General features: G+C 53.5%; 1 protein-coding gene and 1 long non-coding RNA gene across 3 annotated transcripts in view; one reads left to right on the top strand and one right to left on the bottom strand.

The window, feature by feature from the left end:
- LOC132689366 (uncharacterized) overlaps positions 1-2,286 on the bottom strand; it is an 8,697-nt gene extending 6,411 nt beyond the window's left edge. Inside the window, exon 1 of the long non-coding RNA XR_009614980.2 lies at positions 1,094-2,286. This is a non-coding gene — a long non-coding RNA (uncharacterized LOC132689366). The remainder of the gene's footprint in view (positions 1-1,093) is intronic.
- FBXL19 (F-box and leucine rich repeat protein 19) lies at positions 2,196-23,190 on the top strand. 2 transcript variants are annotated; one of them, XM_060649035.2, is made up of 11 exons: positions 2,196-2,523; positions 3,841-4,041; positions 5,446-5,589; positions 5,693-5,779; positions 5,873-6,091; positions 6,598-6,630; positions 7,870-8,381; positions 15,268-15,431; positions 15,523-15,684; positions 21,145-21,363; positions 21,463-23,190. In XM_060649035.2, the coding sequence occupies exons 2-11, from the start codon at positions 3,865-3,867 to the stop codon at positions 21,639-21,641; spliced, it is 1,896 nt and encodes a 631-aa protein (XP_060505018.1). In that variant the 5' UTR covers positions 2,196-2,523; positions 3,841-3,864; the 3' UTR covers positions 21,642-23,190. The 2 variants fall into 2 exon arrangements, with proteins under 2 accessions (XP_060505018.1, XP_060505017.1); XM_060649034.2 differs by having other exon boundaries at positions 6,598-6,759.

Raw genomic sequence — 23,190 nt, 5'->3', positions numbered from 1 at the left:
AAAGCTGGGCAGGAAGGGACCTCGAAAAAGGAACTACCAACACATGCCCCGTGTCAGGCCCTGAGCTGGGCACTTTCGTGAACATTGTCCTAGTATACCTAACTCTACTTGGAGATAGGTCTCCTTATCCCCATTTTTCAGATAAGAAAACCGAGGTTTGGTGATTTCCCAAGGAAGGGCGGAGATTTTGTATGACTCCAGAGCCTTTTCCCTGGAGTCCTCAAGACTTGGAAGATACCTATACCAGGAGGTTTGGGGGAACAAGCATCGGGTGTGAGGCACCCAAGCTCTCCAAGAGACAACAGCACGATGGTACTTTCGGCGAGAAACACGCCTCCCTTGTCGCGACAATACTGATTACTGTTGCTTTCCTTTACGAGCCTTACCATCAAATATGAAGTCCTTGCCATACGCGAGGATGGACATTATATATTACTTAGATCGCCCGACGTGTTTCTCCCTCACCTACATTGATCCCCACTGGTGACATAAATTCTCCCCCTCCACTAGCAAGACAAGGCGTGGGACTACATTTCCCGGCAGGTCGTTCAGAAAGAGGTGGTGGGGAAAGGAAGACGGAGACTCTCGCTTTCCGTAGGCTCGCAATTTGGCGTGTCCGCCGTGATGCACATTTCAACAGCCCACGTCCTTTCTCTGGAGAGCTAAGGAAGGGACTACGTCCCCCAGCAGGCACTGCCGCAGAGAGCGAGTGATAGGCAGCCATCATTACTGTAGTCAATTTTTCCCGTTTCCACAGGGAGCAGCCTCAGTGCGCGGACTACAAAACCCAGGTCGCCGTCTCCCCTTCCCTCCGGCCCGCATCTTTCTTGATTGCCCCCGCCCCTTTCCCCTTCCATTGTCTCGACCACAGATAATGGAGCGGAGCTGGGAAGACTGCAACTCCCGTCAGGCTCTGCGCCACAGGGAGGGGGGGATTTCGATATTACAGGCAGGCGAGGAGCCCAAGGTGGCAGAATGAGGCGACGGGGAGAGGCCAGGTAGCCTGCCATCTTTATAGTAGTCTCCTTATTCTCGCGGTTCCGCCATTCTTAAGGCACACTAGAAGACTAAAAAACTACTACTCCCATCGCACCTCATAAGACCGACTGCTAGTCAGGTGTACGCCCCTCTTCCGCCATCTTGTTTGTAGTCCTCATTCCTTTTCACCTTTCCATTGTTCCTGACGAGTAGAAATGGCAGCGGGAAGGCAGCAGATGGACTGCGACTCCCGTCAGGTACCACACACGCGGAGGGTTGTGGACAGGAGGGCGTGTGAGTGCCTGGGAAGGAGGTCGGGTCGGGGGAGAAGGCCATCTTGTTTGTAGTCATCGTTCCCGCTCCTTCTCTATCCTCTGCAACGGGGAGCCTCGGGGCAACCGGACTATAACTCCCGGCATCCTCGGCTCCCGGCTTGGCACGCCCTCCGCCATCTTGTTTGTAGTCCCCGCTGGCCCCAGCGTCCCATTGTTCCTACGGTATCACCGGCGTCCGCAGGACTACGATTTCCGTCGTGCCCTGCGCGTGTTCGCCCTGGAAAGTGGAGGTGGTGGGGAAAGGAGGGGGCAGGGGGCGGGGTTCCTCTGGGAGAAGGAGGGAGTAAAGAGGAGGAGGAGGAGGAGGGAAGGAGGAGGGAGGGGTGGGGGAAGAGAGGAGGAAGGAGGAAGGAGCTCTGGAGGGATGAGAGAGGCGGCCAGGGCCCCGGGCCGAAGCAGCGCGGGGCTGGGGGACCAGGGGGGCTGAGGCACCCCAATTGCCCCCTCCCCCTTTCCCTGCCCCCTTCCATCCTTTCCTTCCACCTTCCAGCTTAAGGAAGGGGATTTATTCAAATTTTATTTAAACCCCTATCTCCGGAGGGTCGCGCGCTGGGGGGAGGGGGCGAGGGCGGGGGCGCGCGCAGGCTGGGGGGGCGGGGCCGAAGCAGCTTCCTTCACCCCCCTCCGCTCGCCCCGTAGCCCTAGGGCAGGGGGCCGCAGTCTAGGGGCGGGCCCAGGGGAGGGGGGCAGGTTACAGGGACCCCCCCCTCCCCGGGAACCGGCGGTGGGCGGGGCTTGAACCCCGGAAACGGTGGGGGGGCCCAGGCCTGGTCCTGGACCCCTGGGCAGTGGGAGCCGGGAAGGGGCCAGTTAAAGGGCCGGGGGCACTGTGGAGAGGTGGGGTGGGGGGAGGGGAGCTGTGACTCAGACCCCGGACTGAGTGGGGCCCGGGCAGAAGCTGAGCACCCTGCGCCCGAGGAGCCCCCGTTGGCCTGGGGGGGCTGAGGGACTGAGCCCCCCAGAGCAGGACCTCCCCCTGGAAGGGCCGCGCCGCAGCCCGTGGGAGGGCCTCGCCCCTGGCGCCCCCCATCTCCACTCGCCGCCGTCCCGGCCTCCGCCGGAGGGAGGGGCCGAGCGCCCTCGGGGGGCCGTGGACCCCGGCGTTCTGAGCGTTCCGCGCCCCGCGCCGCCCGGCCCCCCCGCCGCCGATGGCCGCCGACCCGCCGGGAGCTGCCGAGAAGGGAGAGATGGCTCCCGGGACACGTGTGAGGTGGGTTCATGCGGCTCCTCCTCACCCCCAGACCTGGGCAGCTCCCACTCCCATTCATCCTCAGCCCGGCCTCTCTCTGCCTTCCCCGCCCCCAGCCTCGCCCTCTCTTTGCTCCAAACTCCTCATCTCCAGCCCTCCTTCCTGTTACCTCTCAACCCTGGGGAACTGGCCTTCCTTCCTAGACCCTGCTTCCCCTTGCAGACCCCCATCCCTGCCTGCAGTCGCCGCCCTCCAGGCCCCTCCCCTGGAGCACTGGAGGGCCCCTTCCCCCCATGGATGGGTCTGGAAGTCCCTGGAAAGGGGGAAGCTGGGGTAAGACTCTGGCCACGAAGAGACCCTCCAGGCCTGCTGAGTCTGTATGGGATCTTGGAGGATCTGGTTTCCATGGGAAGGGGAGCCCAAGGGATTCTAGACAATTAGGAATGGAAAGCAGCCTGGGAAGCTTGGGGGTTGGGGGGGAAGACATGTAGGACTGAGCCCATCCTGAGTTCTGTGGAGATGTCAGGGTGGATTCTAGAATGCCAGGGAATCTGGGAAATTGCCCAGATTGACATGAGAGATCCAAGAGGAGGGTGTCTTGGGGCAGAGGGAGCTCTGTGGGGAGCAGAGGAGTTGAGATGTTGGACTGAGGAAGAGCTCTGAAGCAGCATTGGGGGGAGGGGTGTCTCAGAGGCCTGGGCAGCAGAGTGAATCTTTAGGGATGGGGGAGGGAAGCATCCCATTGGATGTGTTGACAATGTATAGGTTTTGGAGGAAGAGAGATTGGGTGGTAGTTGTGTGTGTGAGAGAGAGAAAGGAGGGAGGAAGAAAGGTCTGGAGCTTCTATCCAGGAATCTGTGGGTATTTTGGAGGTAAGTCTGGGAAATTTTAGGTTGGAGAATGCATGGGGTGTATTACATTTGGGTAAAAGAGGAAAAGTTGGGGCCTCTCTAAGGTAACTCCACAGAAAAGGAGCCCCTGGCTTTCCAGGGAGCTTTGGTGTGGGGATGTCAGTGCAGAGGCCCTAGTCCCTTCCTCATCTCTGGGCTAGGCAAGAGGACACTGAGGAAGTGTTAGAGGAAAGAGGAGTGAGGTCAGAAAGCCAGTTCTCAGACTCCCAGAGGAGCCAGGTGAGCTGCTTTGGAGAGAGAGGCCTTGAGTGGAGGGAGTGTTGTTCCCCCCCCACCCCCACCCACCTCCCCTGCAGGAGGGATGACCTCCTTGTCTCTCCCTGGGTAAGAGGGCAAGCTCTGGTTGCCTAGGAAAGGGGGGATCTGCGGGAGTTTCTCAGGCCAGGGCCTCAGTGGTCTCACCTGACCTGCCACCATTTACCCATAGCCCTCGGCGTTGCTGACGCCCCCAATGTCGTCGAGCAGCCGGGGGCCGGGGGCCGGAGCGCGCCGACGCCGAACCCGCTGCCGCCGCTGCCGGGCCTGTGTGCGAACTGAGTGCGGGGACTGCCACTTCTGCCGAGACATGAAGAAGTTCGGGGGGCCCGGGCGCATGAAGCAGTCGTGCCTGCTCCGGCAGTGCACTGCCGTGAGTTCTGACCCCACCTCATCAAACACCCTTGGGGCTTTGGGTACCCTTCCCCAGCTGGCCCAAGGGCCTTTCTGGGGGTGGCTGCTTCCTGGCGTGTACTGTAGAGTTGCTGTTTATTCATGAATTTTTTCACTGTGTTGTTTAAATGTCCACCAGGCCCATTTTCGCTCCAAGCTGGGGGCAATGTTAGGGAACCCAGGAGAATCTAACCTAGTGCCTGCTTTCATGCTTTTCCCAGCTTCAGAAGCACAGACCCATAGAGAGCTCACCCTGCCTTGGTCTTGTACCCCTCCCTAGAGGAATTTGTGTACAGAGGCCCACTTCCAGAGCCAGCCCCTGTGAATAGGTCTTAGCCTTCTTTGGCCTCTTCCTCACCTGCCAGAGTGGTCCTGAAGTTGAGGCCAGGCTTACCCTTTGCTTGACCTTGAACAAACACTTTGAACCTCAAGGTGTCTTTTCTGTGAAACGTTTTCTTTGCCGAGTGTAAAGATTAAACAGTGGCATGGACGTGAGTGTTCCTGCTACTGGGCCCAGCACACAGTAGGTATTTGGAGAATATGAGTTTCTTCCTTTAAGCTTCCTGGGGCTCCAGAATGTGGCCCTTCTCCAGCAGCCTTAAGGAGCCAGCTGCATCCTGCGCCCCCTCCTGGAGGACCACCACCTCCTTTTCCTTCCAGCCACTTTTTGCTGCTGCTTTACCCCACAGCACTCCCTTCTCTCCCTTTTTACCCAAACCCTTGCCTCGCTTTCCTGTTTCTCCTTTCCCGACCTACTTTTTCCTTGGGCCTGTCTCCCGACCTTCAGCGTCCCTCAGATGACTATGTGTTACCACTGCCCTTCCCAAAGTCAAGTTGTCTCAGGGCTGCTCTCTTTCTCATGGGACTTTTTAGTGTTCCCAGGAGTCTTGCCAAAACCTGGTTCATTGTAGGCTCCAGAGCAACCCTTGGGCTGCCCATTGAGCAAACTCAGAATCATCCCAAGCTGTTGCCACGTCCTCTGCAGCTCTCTCTTGGTAGTATTGTCATATTTCCCATGGTTTCTCTTCTTTGGCAAAGCCAGCTACAATTTTCAGGGTCACACACACAGACCCTGATTCCAGCTGCAACATTTCCAACAGCGATAACAACTATGTATCCGGTGCCTCTCATGCATTATCTCATTCTTCCAATAGTCCCACAGAAGAAAAATGCTTAGCACCATTTTACAGATGGAGAAACAAAGACATAGGGAGGTTAAGTCACTTGTTCAAGGTTACACTGCCAAAAAGGAACAAATTCAGGATTTGATCTCTTGGCCCGTGGGTTCTGAATTTCATCCAGCATTGGCCAGGCTCCCCAGACGGAAGGGTTTCTCCCCTGTTGCTTGCTTTCAGGGTCCCTAACACCCTCTCTTCCCCAACAGCCCGTGCTCCCACACACAGCTGTGTGCCTCTTATGTGGGGAGGCTGGGAAGGAGGACACAGTGGAGGGAGAGGAAGAGAAATTTGGTTTGAGCCTCATGGAGTGTACAATCTGCAATGAGATCGTCCACCCTGGCTGCCTGAAGGTGATGGCCCTGGGGGCCCTGGAGTCTGAAGGTGATGGCCCTGGGGAATGCTGCCTCTGGGTTTACTGGCACCCTACATCCACTCCCTGCCCTCTGCCTACAGATGGGGAAGGCTGAGGGTGTCATCAATGCGGAGATCCCTAACTGCTGGGAGTGCCCTCGATGCACCCAGGAAGGCCGGACCAGCAAGGTAAGGATAGGGGCTGGGCTGGGTGCTGGACTCTGGGTAGGCAGTGGGTCGGAGAGCTGGATAGAACCTCACCCTCAGCTTCCATCTCCCCAGGATTCAGGTGAGGGACCAGGCCGCCGCAGGGCTGACAACGGCGAGGAGGGCGCCAGCCTGGGGAGTGGATGGAAGCTGACGGAGGAGCCGCCGCTTCCACCACCCCCACCCAGGCGCAAGGGCCCCCTACCTGCTGGGCCCCCCCCAGAGGACGTGCCTGGGCCCCCCAAAAGAAAGGAGAGGGAGGCAGGGAATGAGCCCCCCACCCCAAGGAAAAAGGTGAGCCAGGGAGCATGCTCACTAGGTCTAGCACAAAGGATTCTGGGAGCAGTAGTCTTGTTCCTTGTTGGGGAGGGTGGGCCTGGGACGCTGTGCTCTGTGGGTTCCCCAAGGGGTTTTTGGGAGATGTAGTTCAGGAGGTATTGGGAGGAGGATGGAGCATGCTCAGTGGGGAGGAGAGGTACAGGTGAGGTGCAACTGGTACTGGGCAGGGAAGCTTTGGGAGCTCAGGGTGCTTCAGGTAGGAGGGAGAGAGCCTGCTCAATTTAGCTGCTACAGAGGAAGAAGGAGGGGCTGGGAAGGGCCTGAGGGGGAAGAAAGAGAAGATGAGAGCATGCTCAGTGAGCCAAGACACTGTTGGGGAGGTGAGCATGCTCAGAGTTCTTCCTGAGATGGGGGCTTCTGGGATTTGTAGTTTAAGAAGAGAGCATGGCTCTTAGCTTTGTGGACAATGAGGGGCTAATGGGGTCTTTCCCTTTCCCCATATTTCCCTCTTACTCTGGTAGGTGAAAGGAGGCCGAGAGAGGCACCTGAAGAAGGTGGGTGGAGATGCCTGCCTCCTCCGAGGATCGGACCCAGGCGGCCCCGGCCTTCTGCCCCCCAGGGTTCTGAATCCAAGCCAGGCTTTCTCGTCCTGCCACCCTGGGCTCCCTCCCGAGAACTGGGAGGTGTGCCGGGGACCTCCTCCCTCCCCCTCCCACCTTTCCTTGCCCCACCCTCCACCCTGGAGACAGAGATCTGTCCCTTCCTGCTCACCTTGTCTGCCCCTGCCCCATTTGGCCACAATGGGCATCTGGACCCCTGGGAAGAGTGGAAGGGGAGAGGTGGGTTGGGGCTAGGCTTCAGAACTTTCCAAGAACCCTTGGGGTGTCATCTGATCCATTTGCATCATCTTTCCACATCTTAAAGGGAAAAAGAACTGAGTTCAGATCCCTGCCCACTGACTCCCTGTGTGGTCTTGGCAACTTGTCAGCTGTTCTGAACCTTGGTTTCCTCATGTGTGAAGGAGATGATACTGCCTACCCTACCCACCTATCTCACAGAACTGTTTACATCTAATGAAAGTAAATGAGTTTTGTGAACTGTGAAATGTACCTAGGGTTGTGGAAAAGGAGGCCCAGAAAGGTTAAAAGACTTGCCCAGGGTCACACAGCAAGGCTGAACTTCAGGTGTCACTTTGCCCTGACACACAAATGCAAGGGTCTGCCTGATTGTGTTCAAATCCTGCTTTTGCCATTTGTCATTTTGTAATCTGGGCTAGTCACTTAGTCTCTCAGAGCGCCTGTCTCCTCATGTCTAAGAAGAGTGGCCCAGGTTGCCATTCCATGCAAGCACTGTGAGAGTATGTTGAGTTAGCGTGAGACGCTCTGTCACTCTCACATCCTTGAACAGATACTTGGAATCGTCTAGTCCAGCATTCAGTGTTGCAGGTGATGAGCCAGGGGTTTCCAAAGGCCACAGAGAGTTCGATAGCCAAGCCAATACACAAAACTACATCTCTAACTGTTCTCCATATTTCACTGCCTTTGGAAACTCATAAGCTGTTGAAACCCATAGGGCTTTTAATTCTTTGAATCAATGCCTTCATGTGACAGATAAGGAGACCAAGGTCCAGAGGGACATGGTGTGGCTGAGGCTTCACATCGTTCAGGGGCATAGCCACGACTGGAACTCGGGACCGTCTCTTGGGCTGCTCATCTCCTGCTGACTCCTCAGGGGCAGGGAGGTGGGACAGTGCACCCCAGGCCCTAGAACAGCCTCCCCCTATCTCCTTGCAGAAACCAAAGCCGCCTTTGGCCTCTGCTGAGGGCCCGGCAGTGCCGTCCCCATCGCCACAGAGGGAGAAGCTAGAACGTTTCAAGCGCATGTGCCAGCTGCTGGAGCGGGTGCCTGACACCTCCTCGTCCTCCTCAGACTCGGATTCTGACTCCGACTCTTCAGGCACATCGCTGAGTGAGGATGAGGCCCCTGGCGAGGCCCGGAATGGGCGACGGCCAGCCCGGGGCAGCTCGGGCGAGAAGGAGAACCGCGGGGGGCGGCGGGCTGTGCGCCCTGGCAGTGGGGGGCCCCTCCTCAGCTGGCCCCTGGGCCCCGCCCCACCGCCCCGGCCCCCACAGCTGGAGAGGCACGTGGTACGGCCCCCACCTCGAAGCCCTGAGCCCGACACGCTGCCTTTGGCTGCTGGATCCGACCACCCCCTGCCCCGTGCCGCCTGGCTTCGTGTCTTCCAGCACCTCGGGCCCCGAGAGCTGTGCATTTGCATGCGAGTCTGCCGGACTTGGAGCCGCTGGTGAGTGACCTGGACAGGCCTGGGTTCTCACTTGCTGTGTGACCTGCAACAGCAGGTTGTGATCTCTTTGGCTCCTGGTCTGTAATCTGTGCACATTTTAGTCTGATACTTTTGTATTTGCTGTATGCAGGCTGCTTTCCATTTGTGAGCTCGTTGAACTCTCATAACAACTTTGTGAGGTGGGTACTATTATTCCCTTTCATAGATGAAGCTGAGGTCAAGGTCATGGAGGGGACGTAGTAGAGCCAGGAATTTGAACCCAGGCCCTGTGGCTCCAGAATCTTTTCTTTTAATAACTATCATTTACGAATGTTCAGTATGTGCCAAGCATAGTGCTGACTGCTGGACATGCGTCACCTGACTTGTTTTTCACACAGTCTTTTTTCTGAGGACAGTCTCATTATAGGTCCTATTTACAAAGAAGAAAGGTCTTTGCTGAGGTGGCCCCTGCCTTCTCAGAGGCAGCCATTCTTGGGACCCCTGGCTCCCTTGGTAATTTCTTTCTGCCCCGTAGCCACCACCAGCTCCCTTTGCCTATCCTCCCCTCATCTCCCCACTGCTTTCTCAACCTTGTTTGTTCAGAAATGTCGGTCATCCTCCCAAGCCCCTGGTCTTCCTCTTTGATCCTGCCCCTGACAAAATCCTCCCCCAACCCCATCAAACTCCCACTGTACTCTGTTCCCTCTACAGAGCACATAGAGGTCTTTTGCCTGCTGATCAGTTTTCACTCAATGATTCATTTTCATGTCCATGTCCCTTGTTGGCATGGTACTTTGTCTGTTTTATCTGTATGTCCCCACCATGGGACAAGGGCAGTGTAGGTGCCCGAGAAATAATTCATTAAATGAGAACATTCAGGCTCTTTCCCAGGCACTTACAGTAGACCAGGCATTGTTTTGGGCACTTGGCAAATTGTTGGCTGACTTGTTCCTCGTAGTAGCAGCCCTGTGAAGGAATGAGGGACACCTGAAGTCACAGCGCAAGTTCGTGGCTGAACTCAAACTTCAGTCCTTTTCCTTTAGACTCTGGGGCATTAGTTCATGCCTCTGGTCCCTGTGGAGGCTGTAGAGCTAAGAAGATGGGAGTACAGGCTCTGGAAGCAAATTGCCTATGGTTGCATCGTATTCTTTCTCTGATAAGCTGATGCTGCTGGGCTTAATTTAGAAGTTAAGTTTCTTTTTTTTTTTTTAATTTTTTTTTTTTTCAACGTTTTTTTATTTATTTTTGGGACAGAGAGAGACAGAGCATGAACCGGGGAGGGGCAGAGAGAGAGGGAGACACAGAATCGGAAACAGGCTCCAGGCTCCGAGCCATCAGCCCAGAGCCTGACGCGGGGCTCGAACTCACGGACCGCGAGATCGTGACCTGGCTGAAGTCGGACGCTTAACCGACTGCGCCACCCAGGCGCCCCTAGAAGTTAAGTTTCTTAACTTCTCTGTGCCACAGTTTTTTCTTCCATCTGTGAAGCCAGGAGAACCAAAGCATTTACTTCATAGTGTCTTTGTAAGCTAATATACTTAACGAATTGAGGATGCTACCTAGGAAATAGAAACTACTCCATGCCTTAACTGTAATCGTTATTATTCACTCAGTTGCAAATATTGACTGGAGGCACAGACTTTATATCCTCAGAACACAGGTCTGTGCCCTTGAAGAGTTCCCAGTCAACCCGCAACATAGAAGCAAATAGAGCAATTACTGGGGATCATCACCCCAGCTTGTGTAGTGATTGAGGAAATGTTTGCTGAGGCCTCCTCAAAGCCAACTCTGCTGGGCACGTGGGATCCAGAATTGAAGAGGACTTGATTTCTGCCTCAAGGAGAGACTTGCGACCAGAAGTGGACGAAGCAGAGAGGCTGGACTGCACAGTGATTTCTAGCTGGGGTCCTGGAGTCTGGCCTTCGTGGGTGTCATCCACTGGGACTTCCGCACTTCCTGGATGTATGGCCAGGGGTGGATAGCGATACCTTTCATGGCCTGTTTTCTCATCTTTAGTCTAGGGTTCATACTCTTACCTTGTGGGGATTAAATGAAGTGGTCCTTGCAAAGCACTTAGCACACTACCTGAAAGGCACTAAACACTATATAAAATGGTGGCTTTTGATAAGGTCGAAGGTAGGGCGGAGCAGAGGTACAGTGGGACCAGTCAGGAGGCTCGGTCAGGCCCGGGCACAGAAGTAGGGGCAGGAGGGGTAGAGAGGAGGGACTTGGAAGACGGCTATGCTCACCACTATACCACCAATGCTGGCAAGAGAGGAGGCACTTGGGCTGAGAACTTTTTAAGAAGCAGAATGGCTTGCACTCAGTGACTAAATGGCTATGAGAGCAGCAGGGTGACTCTTTGCTGAGTTTCTGGCCCACAAGTTTCTGGGTGGGCAACAGTGCCGTTCCCTAAGCTCAGGAATACCAGAGGAGGAGCAGGTTCCAGGGAAAGCAAAGTGCTCAGCTCTGACATATTTGGCCCAAAACTTCTGTGGTCCAGTCAGGAGCTAGCGAGACAGCAGATGGATGTACAGGTCTGATGTTTGAGAGAAAGATCCAAGTTTGGAAGTTTTCATCCTATAGGTGGCAGCTTCCAGAAAGGACAGAAGACGGAATGTTAGTATTTGTGAATTAGACAAAGAGCAGCCAGAGACATGGAGGAGATGGTGGTGGTATCCCGAAGAAGAGAGATTGAGGAAGGAGTAAATGATAAAGTGTAGGATGTTGGCGAGAGGTGGTAAGAGACCAAGAACCAGAAATGGCAACTGGATTTGCTATGAGAGGCCTTGGTATCCTTGGCTGTGCTACAAAGAGTTAGGGGGGACCAAAGCCAGGTTGCATGGAATCAAAGATGTCAGCTCCAAGGGAAGGACTTAATCTGTTTTCTTCTGTGTCCCTAGTTTCTAAGATGGTATCTGGCATACAGTAGGTTCTAAGACAGTACTTGTTTTTTTTGTTTTTTGGGTGTTTTTTAATGTTTATTTTTGAGAGAGACAGAGCGTGAGTGGGGGAGGGACAGAGAAAGAGGGAGACACAGAATCCAAAGCAGGCTCCAGGCTCCGAGCTGAGAGCCGGATGCGGGGCTCAAACCCATGAACCGCAAGATCATGACCTGAGCTGAAATCAAGAGTAGCATGCTTAAACGACTCAGCCACCCAGGCGCCCCTAAGATAGTACTTGTTGAATGGGTGAATGAATGAATGGAAGTGAGGAAATCAGGATGGTGTGTGGAAAGAGGTAGTGAGGGTGGAGCTAGAGAGGAATTTGTAGGTGGGAGAGCAGGAAGTTGTAGGCTTTCCTGTCTGGTGGCTTTTATCTTTTGGCACTGGGAGGCGAAGTCAATGTACCAAGAGCGAGGGGAGGGGGCAGCCAGAGGAAGTATGGTGGAGTTGTTGAGTCACAGGGAAGAGGGTTGGAACTTTGGAGGACCTGGGCAGAGAGGGTGGCAAGGAAGGGACTAGAACACAGGGTCAGGACCAGTTGGGGGCTGGGAATAAAGGCCTGGAGATGGGTGGGTAGGAGGACAGTGGTGGCATCAGGGAGTCCAGATTGCTGAGAGGGAAGAACCAGTTTGGGCTGGTAAATCTGCATCCCCAAAGGGCCTCTGCAAGACAGAGGTTTAGAACCAGAATTTCAGATTTGGGAGGTGGGCTTAATGGGGTGCTGACTAAGTCGGGGTGGCTGGGGTCTAGAAAGAAGTGAACGGGTTAGGGAACTCACACATCAAGCCCTGACGCCCCTAGATGAGCACATGCGGTGCCTCTTAAGAGTTCTTGCCTCTCACCTTAGGCGTCCTTCCCCAGCTTAGAAAGAACTTATCCATGGCTCCCTGCTGCCCTCACAACAAACTCCCACAATTCTGTTGGACGCTTGGACGTGTACAGTACCTCACCGACGGCACTAAGTATTTCCCACACTTCCCCCGTACGGTCTGCCTTCATCTTTGCAGCAAACCTTTGAAGTACTGCCTTTACTCTCTTATGGTTTGGAGAATGGAGGCCCAGAGAGGGTGACTCAAAGCATGGAGCTGGCAGAGCTGGGATTCAAATTCCTATCGAGCTCACACACTTTACCTCTAGGCTCTTGTGGGCATGACAGTCCAGCCTGGCATTCCAGCCCGCCTTGACACGGTGGGTCTCCCCTGGGCCTCCTCTGAGGTCTTCCCCCGGGCTTTAAACCAGTCACAATTCAGGCTCTCAATCCAGACCGGCTTGGTTTAAAGCCTGGCTTTGCTGCCACTTGGTAACTCTGGGATCTTGAACAAGTTTCTTAATCTCTTTGCCTTAACTGTTAAAAAGGAGATGATAATAACAATATTTACCTCCTAGGGCTGTTGTTGTGAGGCTAAATGCCTTATCTATAGACAAGTACCTGGCACATAGTAAACTCTCAGTAAACACTAGTCGTTAGTACCATAGACATCATCCTCACCTTCCTCATTATGGTGAGCTGATGAATTGCCCTTTGTTCCTGCTGCCTGAGTTTCTCAGGGTGCTCTGTTTTCTCTCTGTGTCCTAGGCCTGGACACTGGTTCTTCCCCATCTGGAACATAACACCCACTTTCCTCCCCTCACTAGAATAACTACTGTCTTCTTAAAGTCTCAAATCAGGCTGTCTCCCTGGGAGGCTCCTTGTCCAGTCCTCTCATTGACCCTTATTATATCCTTTGCTGCTTCAGTTACCGTGGACTGGCCGTGTTTCCCCCATTTTCTGATAGCCCAGTGGAGGCTGGGCGCTTAGGATCAGTAGGGCAATCGGTGATTGTTGGCTGCCGTTCTTAGGTTTAAACCCAGTGTCCTGGTCATTCAAGAGTAAAGGGACCAATTAGTTCAATCCCAGAAAAGTCCTGGGAGACTTCCTGGGAGAAGAGGCACTGGAGCTGTGTGTTGAAAGCTCTGGGTTGGTTGGCATTTCTGGCAGAAGCACAACATGACCAATCTATGTTGGCTCCAGGCAGCATTGTATGTCAATAAGCAGGCAGGTCGTTTGGCCTGGCTATCGTGAAGTGGGATACAGAAACAACTGGGGGGCCCGTGTGTGCCTCCAGGGAGAAGGGTTCCCTTCTAGCTGTGGAAGATCCAGGAGGACTTCAAGATGATAGTGGCAGTTGAGCTGAGATTCAAGACTGGGTTGGAGTGGGCAGGATTTCACTGAGTAGAAAAAGAAAAAGGGCAGGACCTAGGGGCAGAAGCTGCGTTGAGGATAGGTTGGGTTTTTTTCTTTTCTGTTTTATAATCGGAGAGATTTGCAAATGTTTATTGGTTGAGTGGAAGGAACCAGGAGAAGTAGAGGCTAGAATGCCAGAAGAGGGGGGGAAGTGGTAGGAAGCAGCAGGCGGGAGTGGAGTTGTTTGGATTGAAGCCTTCAGTGTCTGTGCCCCCAGTATTCCCTAAAATGTCATACAGGGCGCTGGCGGTTTCAAGTGGCACAAAAGCATGGCTTAATCCTTCTGTTAGTTTTGAAAAGGAAGTCTCTCCATTGGGTGCTATTGTATCTTTAACACTTCTCAATACTTGTCTCCCTGTTTAACAAAAATAGTCTTCAGGTGGTAGCCTAAAGCCACAGCAACACCTGCCTAGAACTTAATAGCCCTGGTCTGTTTTTATTGTACATGTTTCTAAGGTTAACATATGTATGTGAAATAATACTGCCTTTAAGTGCGAAGTGGGGATCAATTTAAAGATCAATCCATGTTCTGCACAGAAGGGGATAGCAAATAACCGGAGTTGGGAACCACTCTCCCAGCTCAGGGCTTCTTGCAGGGAAAGCCCTTCAGTATGAGGGGTGGGAAGCAGGGAAGACACAGCCTCCTGGGCCCTTCCCACCCCTGCTGCTTCTGACACAGTCCATCTAGCCCAGTGAGAATTTCCTGACATGCCTCTGAAAACTGGAAGAGAGTTTTCTAACTAAGTCTCAAGGAACTTTAGTGTGCCACAAAGTGTTTATAGGTGACCTGGGGAGAACACTGGAAGGGTTCCTGGTAAAATAAGTTTGGGAAGCCCTTCTCTGGTTTTGCTGCATGTTGGACTAGTCAAGGCTCTCAGAAATGCTGGGATCAGGAATTCAAATTCAAATCAGGATTTGAAACTGAATCCTGGGCCCTACCAGGCCTTCCATAAACACTGATTAAGTGAATAAATGAAAAGCTGAGATGAAATGTGTTGTGGGGGAAGGCCCGGTGGAAGCTTCAGGGAATTCACACTGGCTTTGCACCATTCCTTCATTCGACAAATGTGCAACAGATCACCTGGGTGCACCTGGCACAGTGCTGGGTACTGGCCCTACCAAAGGAGAAAAGCCAGACCTGCCCTTGTAGAGCCTCCATTCTAGTTGTAGAGACACAATGATCAAAGAGAACAGGGTTGTAGGTCAAGCCTCAGGCAGTTGGCCATCAGAATGGGGCAGATGTGGCTCAAAGGCAGAGATTAATAAAGGATATGGGAAATTCCCATGAGTCATCATAACTTAGCCAGGGAGAACTCCAGAAGTCCAAGGTGGGGTGGGGGTGAGGTGGGTAGGGGCTGCTGACAGATCCCTATGGTGTTACATTAAATACACCATGTAGGGTGTTTGTGTCTTTGCTAAAATGCTTTATAAGCTGTAATGCCTAAAAACATACAGAAGCCCTGTGGGGCTGACTGAGTCTGGATCATTATCCTCATTTTATAAAGGGAGCATCTGAGGCTCAGGGAGAGGAATGGACTTGCTTGGGGTCTCACAGCCAGTAGGTGATGAAATAGAACCCCAAACCCAGTGCTCTTGTCCTGAGGAGGGGAGCTTCCTGCCACCCCCTGCTGTCTTTGTGGGCCAGCCAGGCCAGAGCTGTCTGTGGTGGACCCTTAAGTAGGGAGTTTTTTGGGTTCCCTGAGAGCTGAGAGCTCTGTCTCCCTCTTGTGGCTGATAGGTGCTATGACAAGCGTCTGTGGCCTCGAATGGACCTGAGCCGGCGAAAGTCACTGACCCCGCCCATGCTCAGTGGTGTGGTTCGTCGCCAGCCCCGAGCCCTGGACCTCAGCTGGACAGGTGTCTCCAAGAAGCAGCTCATGTGGCTTCTGAACCGACTGCAAGGTAGGGTTGGATGGCAAGGTAGGACAGAGTGAAGAGGGAGACGGTCCTGGGATGGAGCATCAGCTTCCTGACCTTCCCTCCAACCCCCCAGGCCTGCAGGAGCTGGTGCTCTCCGGCTGCTCCTGGCTCTCCGTCTCTGCCCTGGGCTCAGCCCCACTGCCGGCCCTGCGGCTCCTGGACCTTCGCTGGATTGAGGATGTTAAAGACTCCCAGCTGCGTGAGCTGCTGCTGCCTCCACCAGACACCAAACCAGGTGTGGCCCCTGTTGGCTCATTTGCAGAATGGGTTGGGCAAGGGGAGGGAGTGGGTATGAGGCCTCCAAGGTCTCTTCCAACTCATGCTGGATGTTAAAAGATTTGAAGAAAGGACGAGCACAAGTTTGATTAGAAGGCCTTACTTGGCCATTGTTCATCTGCTGTGCGTTCCACCGTGTGATAGGAGCTGTAAGGGAACAGGGATGAAGAGGAAGTAGCCCCCTAGAGGGGAGATGGTTATGTGATGAAACACGGTATAAAACAGGAGGATGATGTAAGAATTCTGGAAGAAGCTAGGGGCATGGCTGATGGCAGATATGAGTGAAGTCACTGGGTGTGGTGGGCACTATTGGAGAGCCTCCAAAGGGAGCAGCGGCAATTGCCAGGGAAGAATGCAGGCCCAAAGAGCCAGAAGTGGATTTTTCTATGAGATATCCGTGATTTTATTTTATTTTTTAAATGTCTGTTTATTTGGGGAGGAGGACACAGAGAGAGGGAGAATCCCAAGCAGGCTGTTAGCAGGGAGCCTGACTTGGGGCTTGAACCCACAAACCATGATGTCATGACCTGATATCATGATGATATCATGATGACCTGAACTGAAATTAAGAGTTGGGCACTTAACTGATTGAGCCATCCAGGTGCCCTGAAATATCCTTGATTTTAAATGATGGCAGTTAATTTAACATTCTTTTGCTTATTTTATATATTTTTAAATGTTTATTTTTGAGAGAGAGAGAGAGAGAGAGAGTGTGTGTGTGAGCAGGGGAGGGGCAGAGGGGAACAGAGGATCTGAAGTGGGTTGTGTGCTGACAGCCGTCGGCCCAATGCAGGGCTCAAACTCACAAACTCTGAGATCATGAGCTGAGGTGAAGTCCGATGCTCAGTCAACTGAGCCACCTAAAAGAATGTCACTAACATTCTTTTAAAATTCATGTGTGGACCAGTAAATATATGGCTGAGCAGTAGATTTGGCCCTTATGCCCCCTTGCCCTGTAATAAAAGGATAAGGGTTTTCCTGAGAGGATGGAGCAGAAAGAGGGAGCCAAATGACTTGGAAGGTTGCATAGGGCTGGTGGTATCATCTCCTGAGTCAGGCCAGGTACTGCCAGGGAAAGTCAGCTTTTGTTGTTGAACACATAATCTGGCCCTGGCCCTGTGTAGGGCCCTGGAGATCTCAAACTGAATTGGTCCCATTCCCTACACTGGTGGAACCCTAGTAATGCAGAAGAAAGAGAATCAGAAATGGAAAGTTAGGGTGTGATAATGGTAGTGGCTATGGTCAGGGCAGGGGTGGGGAGCAGTGAGAGAATTCCTCCCTGAGTTGGTGCTATTTAAACTGGGTCCTGAAAGGGACAGGGTTGTCCCAGGGAGTGTGAAGCAGGAATAAACAGTTTCTTAGGGCATGAGGCCCATACTGACAGAGGGGGGTGCTGGGAGCTGAGGCTGGTCAGATGAACAGAGGCTGGTCACAACAGAGGTGTGGGTTAGGAGCACTGAGGCCCGGAGCTTCCTTGTCTAGCCAGGAGATGTGATGCTAACAACAGCTTCTCTGGCCCCCGCTAGTCTGTTCTCCACACTGATGCCAGGGGAACCATCCAGAAGGGCAAATCTGTCCATGTCTGCCCTGTGCTCTAAATTATTTCTCATAGCCCCTTGGGGCTCTCTGGATAAAGACTAATACTTTGTCTCTAAGGCATGGCATGGTCTGGCTCCCACTGACACAATACTATCCCTGCATTTCAGCCCCTCCAGCCCCAGGACCTTTGCCCAGTCTTCTTTGTCTAGAATGCTGTATCCTCCTTTGTCTAATTAACACCTAGTCATCCTTCAGGCTTCAGCATAAGTGCCACTTCCTCCTGGAAGCCCTCCAAGATCTGCGCCACCCCCCACCCCGCCCCGCACTGTGCACTAAGATCAGAGTTCCTTTAGAGCTTTGAGAGCAGGGGGGCCCTGGGTGGCTCAGTTGGTTGGGCATCTGACTTCGGCTCAGGTCATGTTTTCATGGCTTGTGAGTTTGAGCCCCGCATCAGGCTCTTGCTGACAACTCAGAGCCTGAGTCTGCTTTGGATTCTGTGTCTCCCTCCCTTCCCCCGCGCGCGCTCTCTCTCTCTCTCTCTCTCAAAAATAAATAAACATTAAAAAAAAAAAAAAATTTAGAGCTTTGAGAGCATCCACTCCCAGCTATCACTACATAGTTGTGATTTGATGAAAACCCATTTCTTCTCTTAAGCTCCAGGAGGGCAGGGGCTGTGCTCACTCTAGCCCTTTGCTTTCACAGCTCACTTTTCAGCACCTTTCTCCCCACCCCATTCCCCTTCACAGCAGTCTTGGAAGGGGGTAGACAAACATCTAGAAGTCTCTTACTATCTGGACAAGCCACCAGAGGCCCAGAGGGACTGAGTGACTACTGCAAGGCACACAGGCAGAGCTAGCCCAGAGAACTTCCCTGTTGCCCACTCTTACCAGCATTAGACTGAATCAGGAAAGTGGGGGTGAGGGTGGGCATTGGGAACTGTTTAGTCCATGAAGTGAGAAAGTGCTGTTTGGCTGGCACACTGACCCCAGCTCCTCCTGCCTGAACTACCTGAGGAGCTTCCAAGGATGAACCTTCCAGGTCCTTAAGACCTGTTACACCCACGTTTCTCTCTTTTTTTTTTTTTTTAATAAATTTTTTCTTTTTAACATTTATTTATTATTGAGAGACAGAGAGACACAGATCATGAGCAGGGAAGGGGCAGAGAGAGGGGGAGACACAGAATCCAAAGCAGGCTCCAGGCTCTGAGCCGTCAGCACAGAGCCCGACTCAGGGCTTGAACTCACAAACTGCGAGATCATGACCTGAGCTGAAGTCGGACGCTTAACCGACTAAGCCACCCAGGCGCCTCTACACCCACCTTTCTTATCTTGGCTCCCTGGCTCTGTGTAGCATTCCTGAAGCAAAATTTCAAGTTCTTCTATTTCCTTGCTTTCGTCCCGCTGTTCTCTGCCTGGCGTGTTCTTCTCTCACTTCTCTGCATGTTTAAATCCTTGAAAGCCCAGCTAAAATGCTGCCACCTCAGTGAAATCCTTGTAGATGCCTACTTCCCCTGCCCAAGCCAGGAGTGACCTCTCTTTCCTCTGCTTCCTCCTGATGGCTTTTAGCTGTGGCCCGAGATTGAAGGCATCTGTAGGTGTATCCCCTTTCTAGGCTCTCTACTCCTTAAAGGAAAAAACGAGGTAGAATCCAGTTTGCCAAGTCAAGTGTCCACAAAGGTGGCCTGGCAGATAACAGAAGGGTTGCGCTTGGTGAATGACTTTAGGGAATAGCATCTTGCAACCCAGCTCCCAGCTAATCATTTTCAGGTGAAAAAGATAGCCCAGTGGTGCCAGATCTTATAATTTTTGAAGGAAAAGCTCTATCTAAATTTCTTTATGGAAATGTCCTTTTTGTAGCATTAGTCATTAATTTAAGAAAATTTTTAGCACTGGGGCGCCTGGGTGGCTCAGTTGTTTAAGCATCCTACTCTTGATTTCAGCTTAGGTCATGATCTCGCAGTTTGTGGGTTCAAACCCTGCATTGGGCTCTGTGCTGACCATGCAGAGCCTGCTTGGGATTCTCTCTCCCCCTCTCTTTGCCCCTCCCCTGCTCTTGCTCTCTCAAAATAAATAAACTTAAAAGAAAAAGAAAGAAGAAAATTTTTAGCACTGTGCAGACTCCATAAAACACTTGTGAAGGCTAGTTTCATAAATTTGCGACATCTGATTTAGTTTATCTGTGGGCTAGGCCAGTGCCTGGGAGGCAGATAGTGTTGTGGTATGTGGTCTGTTGTCCTACTCTGTTACTTCAGAGTCATGTGACTTCCGACAGATTGCTTAATGATTTTAACCTCAAAGTTCTCATCTGTAAGCAGGAGTGATAGTCACAGTCTCCCACAGCTGTGGTTCTTACAGTGCAGTCCAGACCAGCAGCATCAACACTACTAGAAAACTTGTTCGAAAAATAAACTCTAGGGGTGCCTGGGTGGCTCAGTCGGTTAAGTGTCTGACTTCGGCTAGGTGGTGATCTCACTGTTCATGAGTTTCAGCCCCACATCGGGCTCTCTGCTGTCAGCACAGAGCCCACTTCAGATCCTCTGTCCCCTTCTCTCTCTGCCCCTCCTCCACTCACGCTCTCTCTCTCAAAAATAAAAACATTTAATAATAATAATAAAATAGAAACTCTGAGGCCCTACTATCTAAATTCTGGTGGCAGGGCCAGCAACCATTCTAGGCAGCCCTCCAGGGGACGCAGAAGAGTCACTGGCCTTGGGGCAGGCTGCCACTTAGCCCACCTTAGCTGGTGCCTGGCCCACACTGAGTGCTCAATTAATGATGGCTAGTGTACCCTAGGCACTTAGTTTAAAAAGCAAAAAAAAAAGTAATGCAGGAATGTGGTAGATACAATAAAAGAAAAGCAGGCCACATGCTTTGGGTGTAGAGATGAGGGGCATGAGTTCTTCTACCCTGGAGATGAAGAAGAGGCCTCTAAGCTCAGACCTAAAAGCCTGGGACACCAGCCAGGCATAGGATTGAACTTCGGTGTCCACAGGCAGAGTCTCAGAGCAGGGTCACCTATGGAATTTGGCCCAGGTGTTTGGGAGCACAGGCGTGGAGTTAGGAACTGAGACAGGGATGAGACCTAATAGGAACTGGAATGTTGTAACCAAGGAGGTGCCTTCAGGGTTTTTGGTAGAGGAGCCTGTATTTGAGAACAGCTCTCTTTGGATGCGAGGAAGGAGAGGAGAGACTGGACTGGGTGAGGAGGCTGTGGCAAGAGTTCAGGCAGGAGTGGTGTTACCCCAGAGGGGTGTCTGGGGAATGGAGAAAAAGGGATTCAGCTGATGATGTTACTAATGGAAGGAGAGGGAAGTAGGAGGGGAGCCTGGGATGGCAGTTCCATTGGGGATGGCATTTGTTGGATGAGTGAATATATATTGAGCACCTATGTCCCAATTGTTAGGGATAGAGCAAGAACAAGACACAAACTCTTGCCTTGGTGGAACTTACATTCTAGTGGGAGGAGAGAAAAAAAGATGTCACATGTTAGAAAAGGGGAAAAAATAATGCAGGGAAAAGGGAGGAGTATGTGGAATGTTACCGAGTCAAATGGAGTAATCATGGAGGGTCTCACTAGGGAGGTGATGTGAGCAGTGAACAGATTAGATGAGGTCAGATGTGGAATGTTACCGAGTCAAATGGAGTAATCATGGAGGGTCTCACTAGGGAGGTGATGTGAGCAGTGAACAGATTAGATGAGGTCAGGTTGTGTGGTTGTGTGGGTGTTTGGGAGAAGAGCAGGTGGTGCAGGTGGAGGCTCTCTTATCTCGGAAGCAGTTTATGGATCGGTGAGGAATAGGTGTGGAGACACAGGTAGGCTAGATGCCTAGGTTTGGGCACAGGAGCGGCCAGGAGTGCTGATCTCTCACCTGCCTGCCCAGGGCAAACAGAGAGCCGTGGGCGGCTGCAGGGGGTAGCAGAGCTGCGCCTGGCGGGCCTGGAGCTGACAGATGCCTCCCTGCGGCTCCTCCTGCGCCACGCACCCCAGCTGAGCGCCCTGGACCTGAGCCACTGCGCCCACGTCGGAGATCCCAGTGTCCACCTACTCACAGCCCCCACTTCCCCACTCCGGGAGACCCTGGTGCACCTCAATCTTGCTGGTAAGCAATCTGTCCATCCTGCTAGTGTGTTTGTCCCCGAGACCGGTGGCCACCCTCTGCTCACCTTCCTAGTCTCAGTTACCTCTACCCCACCCCTAGGTTGCCACCGCCTCACGGACCACTGCCTCCCGCTGTTCCGCCGCTGCCCGCGCCTCCGCCGCCTAGACCTGCGCTCCTGCCGCCAGCTCTCACCTGAAGCTTGTGCCCGGCTGGCAGCCGCTGGGCCCCCTGGCCCCTTCCGCTGCCCAGAGGAGAAGCTACTTCTCAAGGACAGCTAGTTGGGTGCCCCCCCACCCTCCCCCAGGACTCATCAGGAGCCTGGACCTCGGGCCTTCATTTTATCCCTGCCAGGAGGCCAGGTTACCCACCTCATGACTTGGGATTCCTGCCCAGGGACTCGAGCCAGCCTCCCCCCCTTTCTGCCCCCTGCACTGATATCTCTGGGGGTCTCTCCTTCCCATCCCCTCTCCCTTCCACCTGCTTCATTGTCCATCCCCTGGGGGGAGTGGGTCAGAGGTACTGGGGGTTGCTGAGCCAAAGGGATGGTGGGAGGGGGGTAAGGTGCAAGTTTGAGGGAGGGAAATCGGGGAAAGGGTATCTGCACACAGGATACTGGGAGCCAGGGGGCTGGGGGAGGTGGAGGATGGGCTGGGGGAGGGGGGACAGAAAGCAGACCACCAAGGGTTCAGGGAACAAAGACCAGATACTTGGAGTTGGGGGGTGGGGGGGGCCAAAAAGGGAAACCAGAGGAGTAATTGGGGATCCACATGTCAGAGATGGGGGGGAATCGGGGAAACAGGGGAAAGCCAGGGCTGAGCGAGGGGTGGGGGCAAAGAGCAGGTGTGGGGGCAGTAGTACCCCCTCAGGGGGTCACACCCCTCTCCTAACTCCCTCCCCAGATTTCAGTTCCTTCCCCCACAAGCCCTGACTCCTTGAACGTCACTGACAATGGCAGCTATTGCGAGGAGTGGGGGCCCGCGGGGTTCAGCGCGGCCCAGGGGAGTGGTGAGGGGTACCCCAGCCCCCTGCCTGCCTCCCCACACAATACTTGAACATTCATCTGTACTGAAGTGTTACTTGAACCGGGGGAACCTCGGACCTGGGGGAGCCAGAGTGAGGGGACTGATCCGCTTGGACTGAGACTGAGACTGGACCAGTGGGCACCCTGCTTGGACTGCGCCACCCCCAGGCTCTCTCATGCTTTACTGTATTGAGCAGCTCCACCCTCCTGACCGGGGGTGGGGGAGGGGGTGGGGTGCCAGCCCAATGATGGGAAAGATGGGACTCCTCCAGCCTGGCTCTTCCCTCTCTTTCATCGTCATGGAAACTTGTATCCCATTTGCCCAGGGAACTGCCACTCCTGGTTGCCATGGAAATAGCAGCCAATGGACACCTCCCAAAGCCAGTGCTAAGGCTGGAAATGGCCCCTCTTAGTTGCCATGGGAACTTAGTAACAGACTCTTGGCCCTCCCCTGCCCCCCTCCAGGATGGGGGCGGGGTTTGAGGAGGCAGGGGGAGGAGTTGGGGCCAGGTCCCGCCCCTCAGCCCCGGCCTCCCGGGGCAGCCGGGTTGTACCATGTAGGGGAGGGGGGATCTATCCACATACCTCAGGTAACAGGGAGGTGCGAGGGTGGGGGGAGGGACTGGGCGGACCAAAGGCCGGAGGGGAGGGGGTTCTGGGTATGGCGAAAGGCTTGATAATGGGACCGCTTGGGGAGGGGGAGGAGGCAGCCCGGCGGGGGCAAATGGGGGTCCCAGCCGGGCTGGGCCCCTGGGCCCCGGGTCTGTACAATACGGTTTGCTATAAAACTCAAAATCTTCCAGCCA

Source organism: Panthera onca, chromosome E3 (genome assembly GCF_046562875.1).
Source record: "Panthera onca isolate mPanOnc1 chromosome E3, mPanOnc1 haplotype 2, whole genome shotgun sequence".
Taxonomy (NCBI): domain Eukaryota; kingdom Metazoa; phylum Chordata; class Mammalia; order Carnivora; family Felidae; genus Panthera; species Panthera onca.
The sequence above is the reverse complement of the archived record's forward strand: the minus strand, read 5'-3'. Positions and strand labels throughout refer to the sequence as shown.

Bases quoted from the DNA above. Each gene is read 5' to 3' on its own strand.
- FBXL19 (XM_060649034.2), top strand. From the start codon at position 3,865: ATGTCGTCGAGCAGCCGGGGGCCGGGGGCCGGAGCGCGCCGACGCCGA. The intron at 5,590-5,692 runs GTGATGGCCCTG...CTCTGCCTACAG, and splicing joins TCCACCCTGGCTGCCTGAAG to ATGGGGAAGGCTGAGGGTGT. The intron at 21,364-21,462 runs GTAAGCAATCTG...CCCCACCCCTAG, and splicing joins GGTGCACCTCAATCTTGCTG to GTTGCCACCGCCTCACGGAC.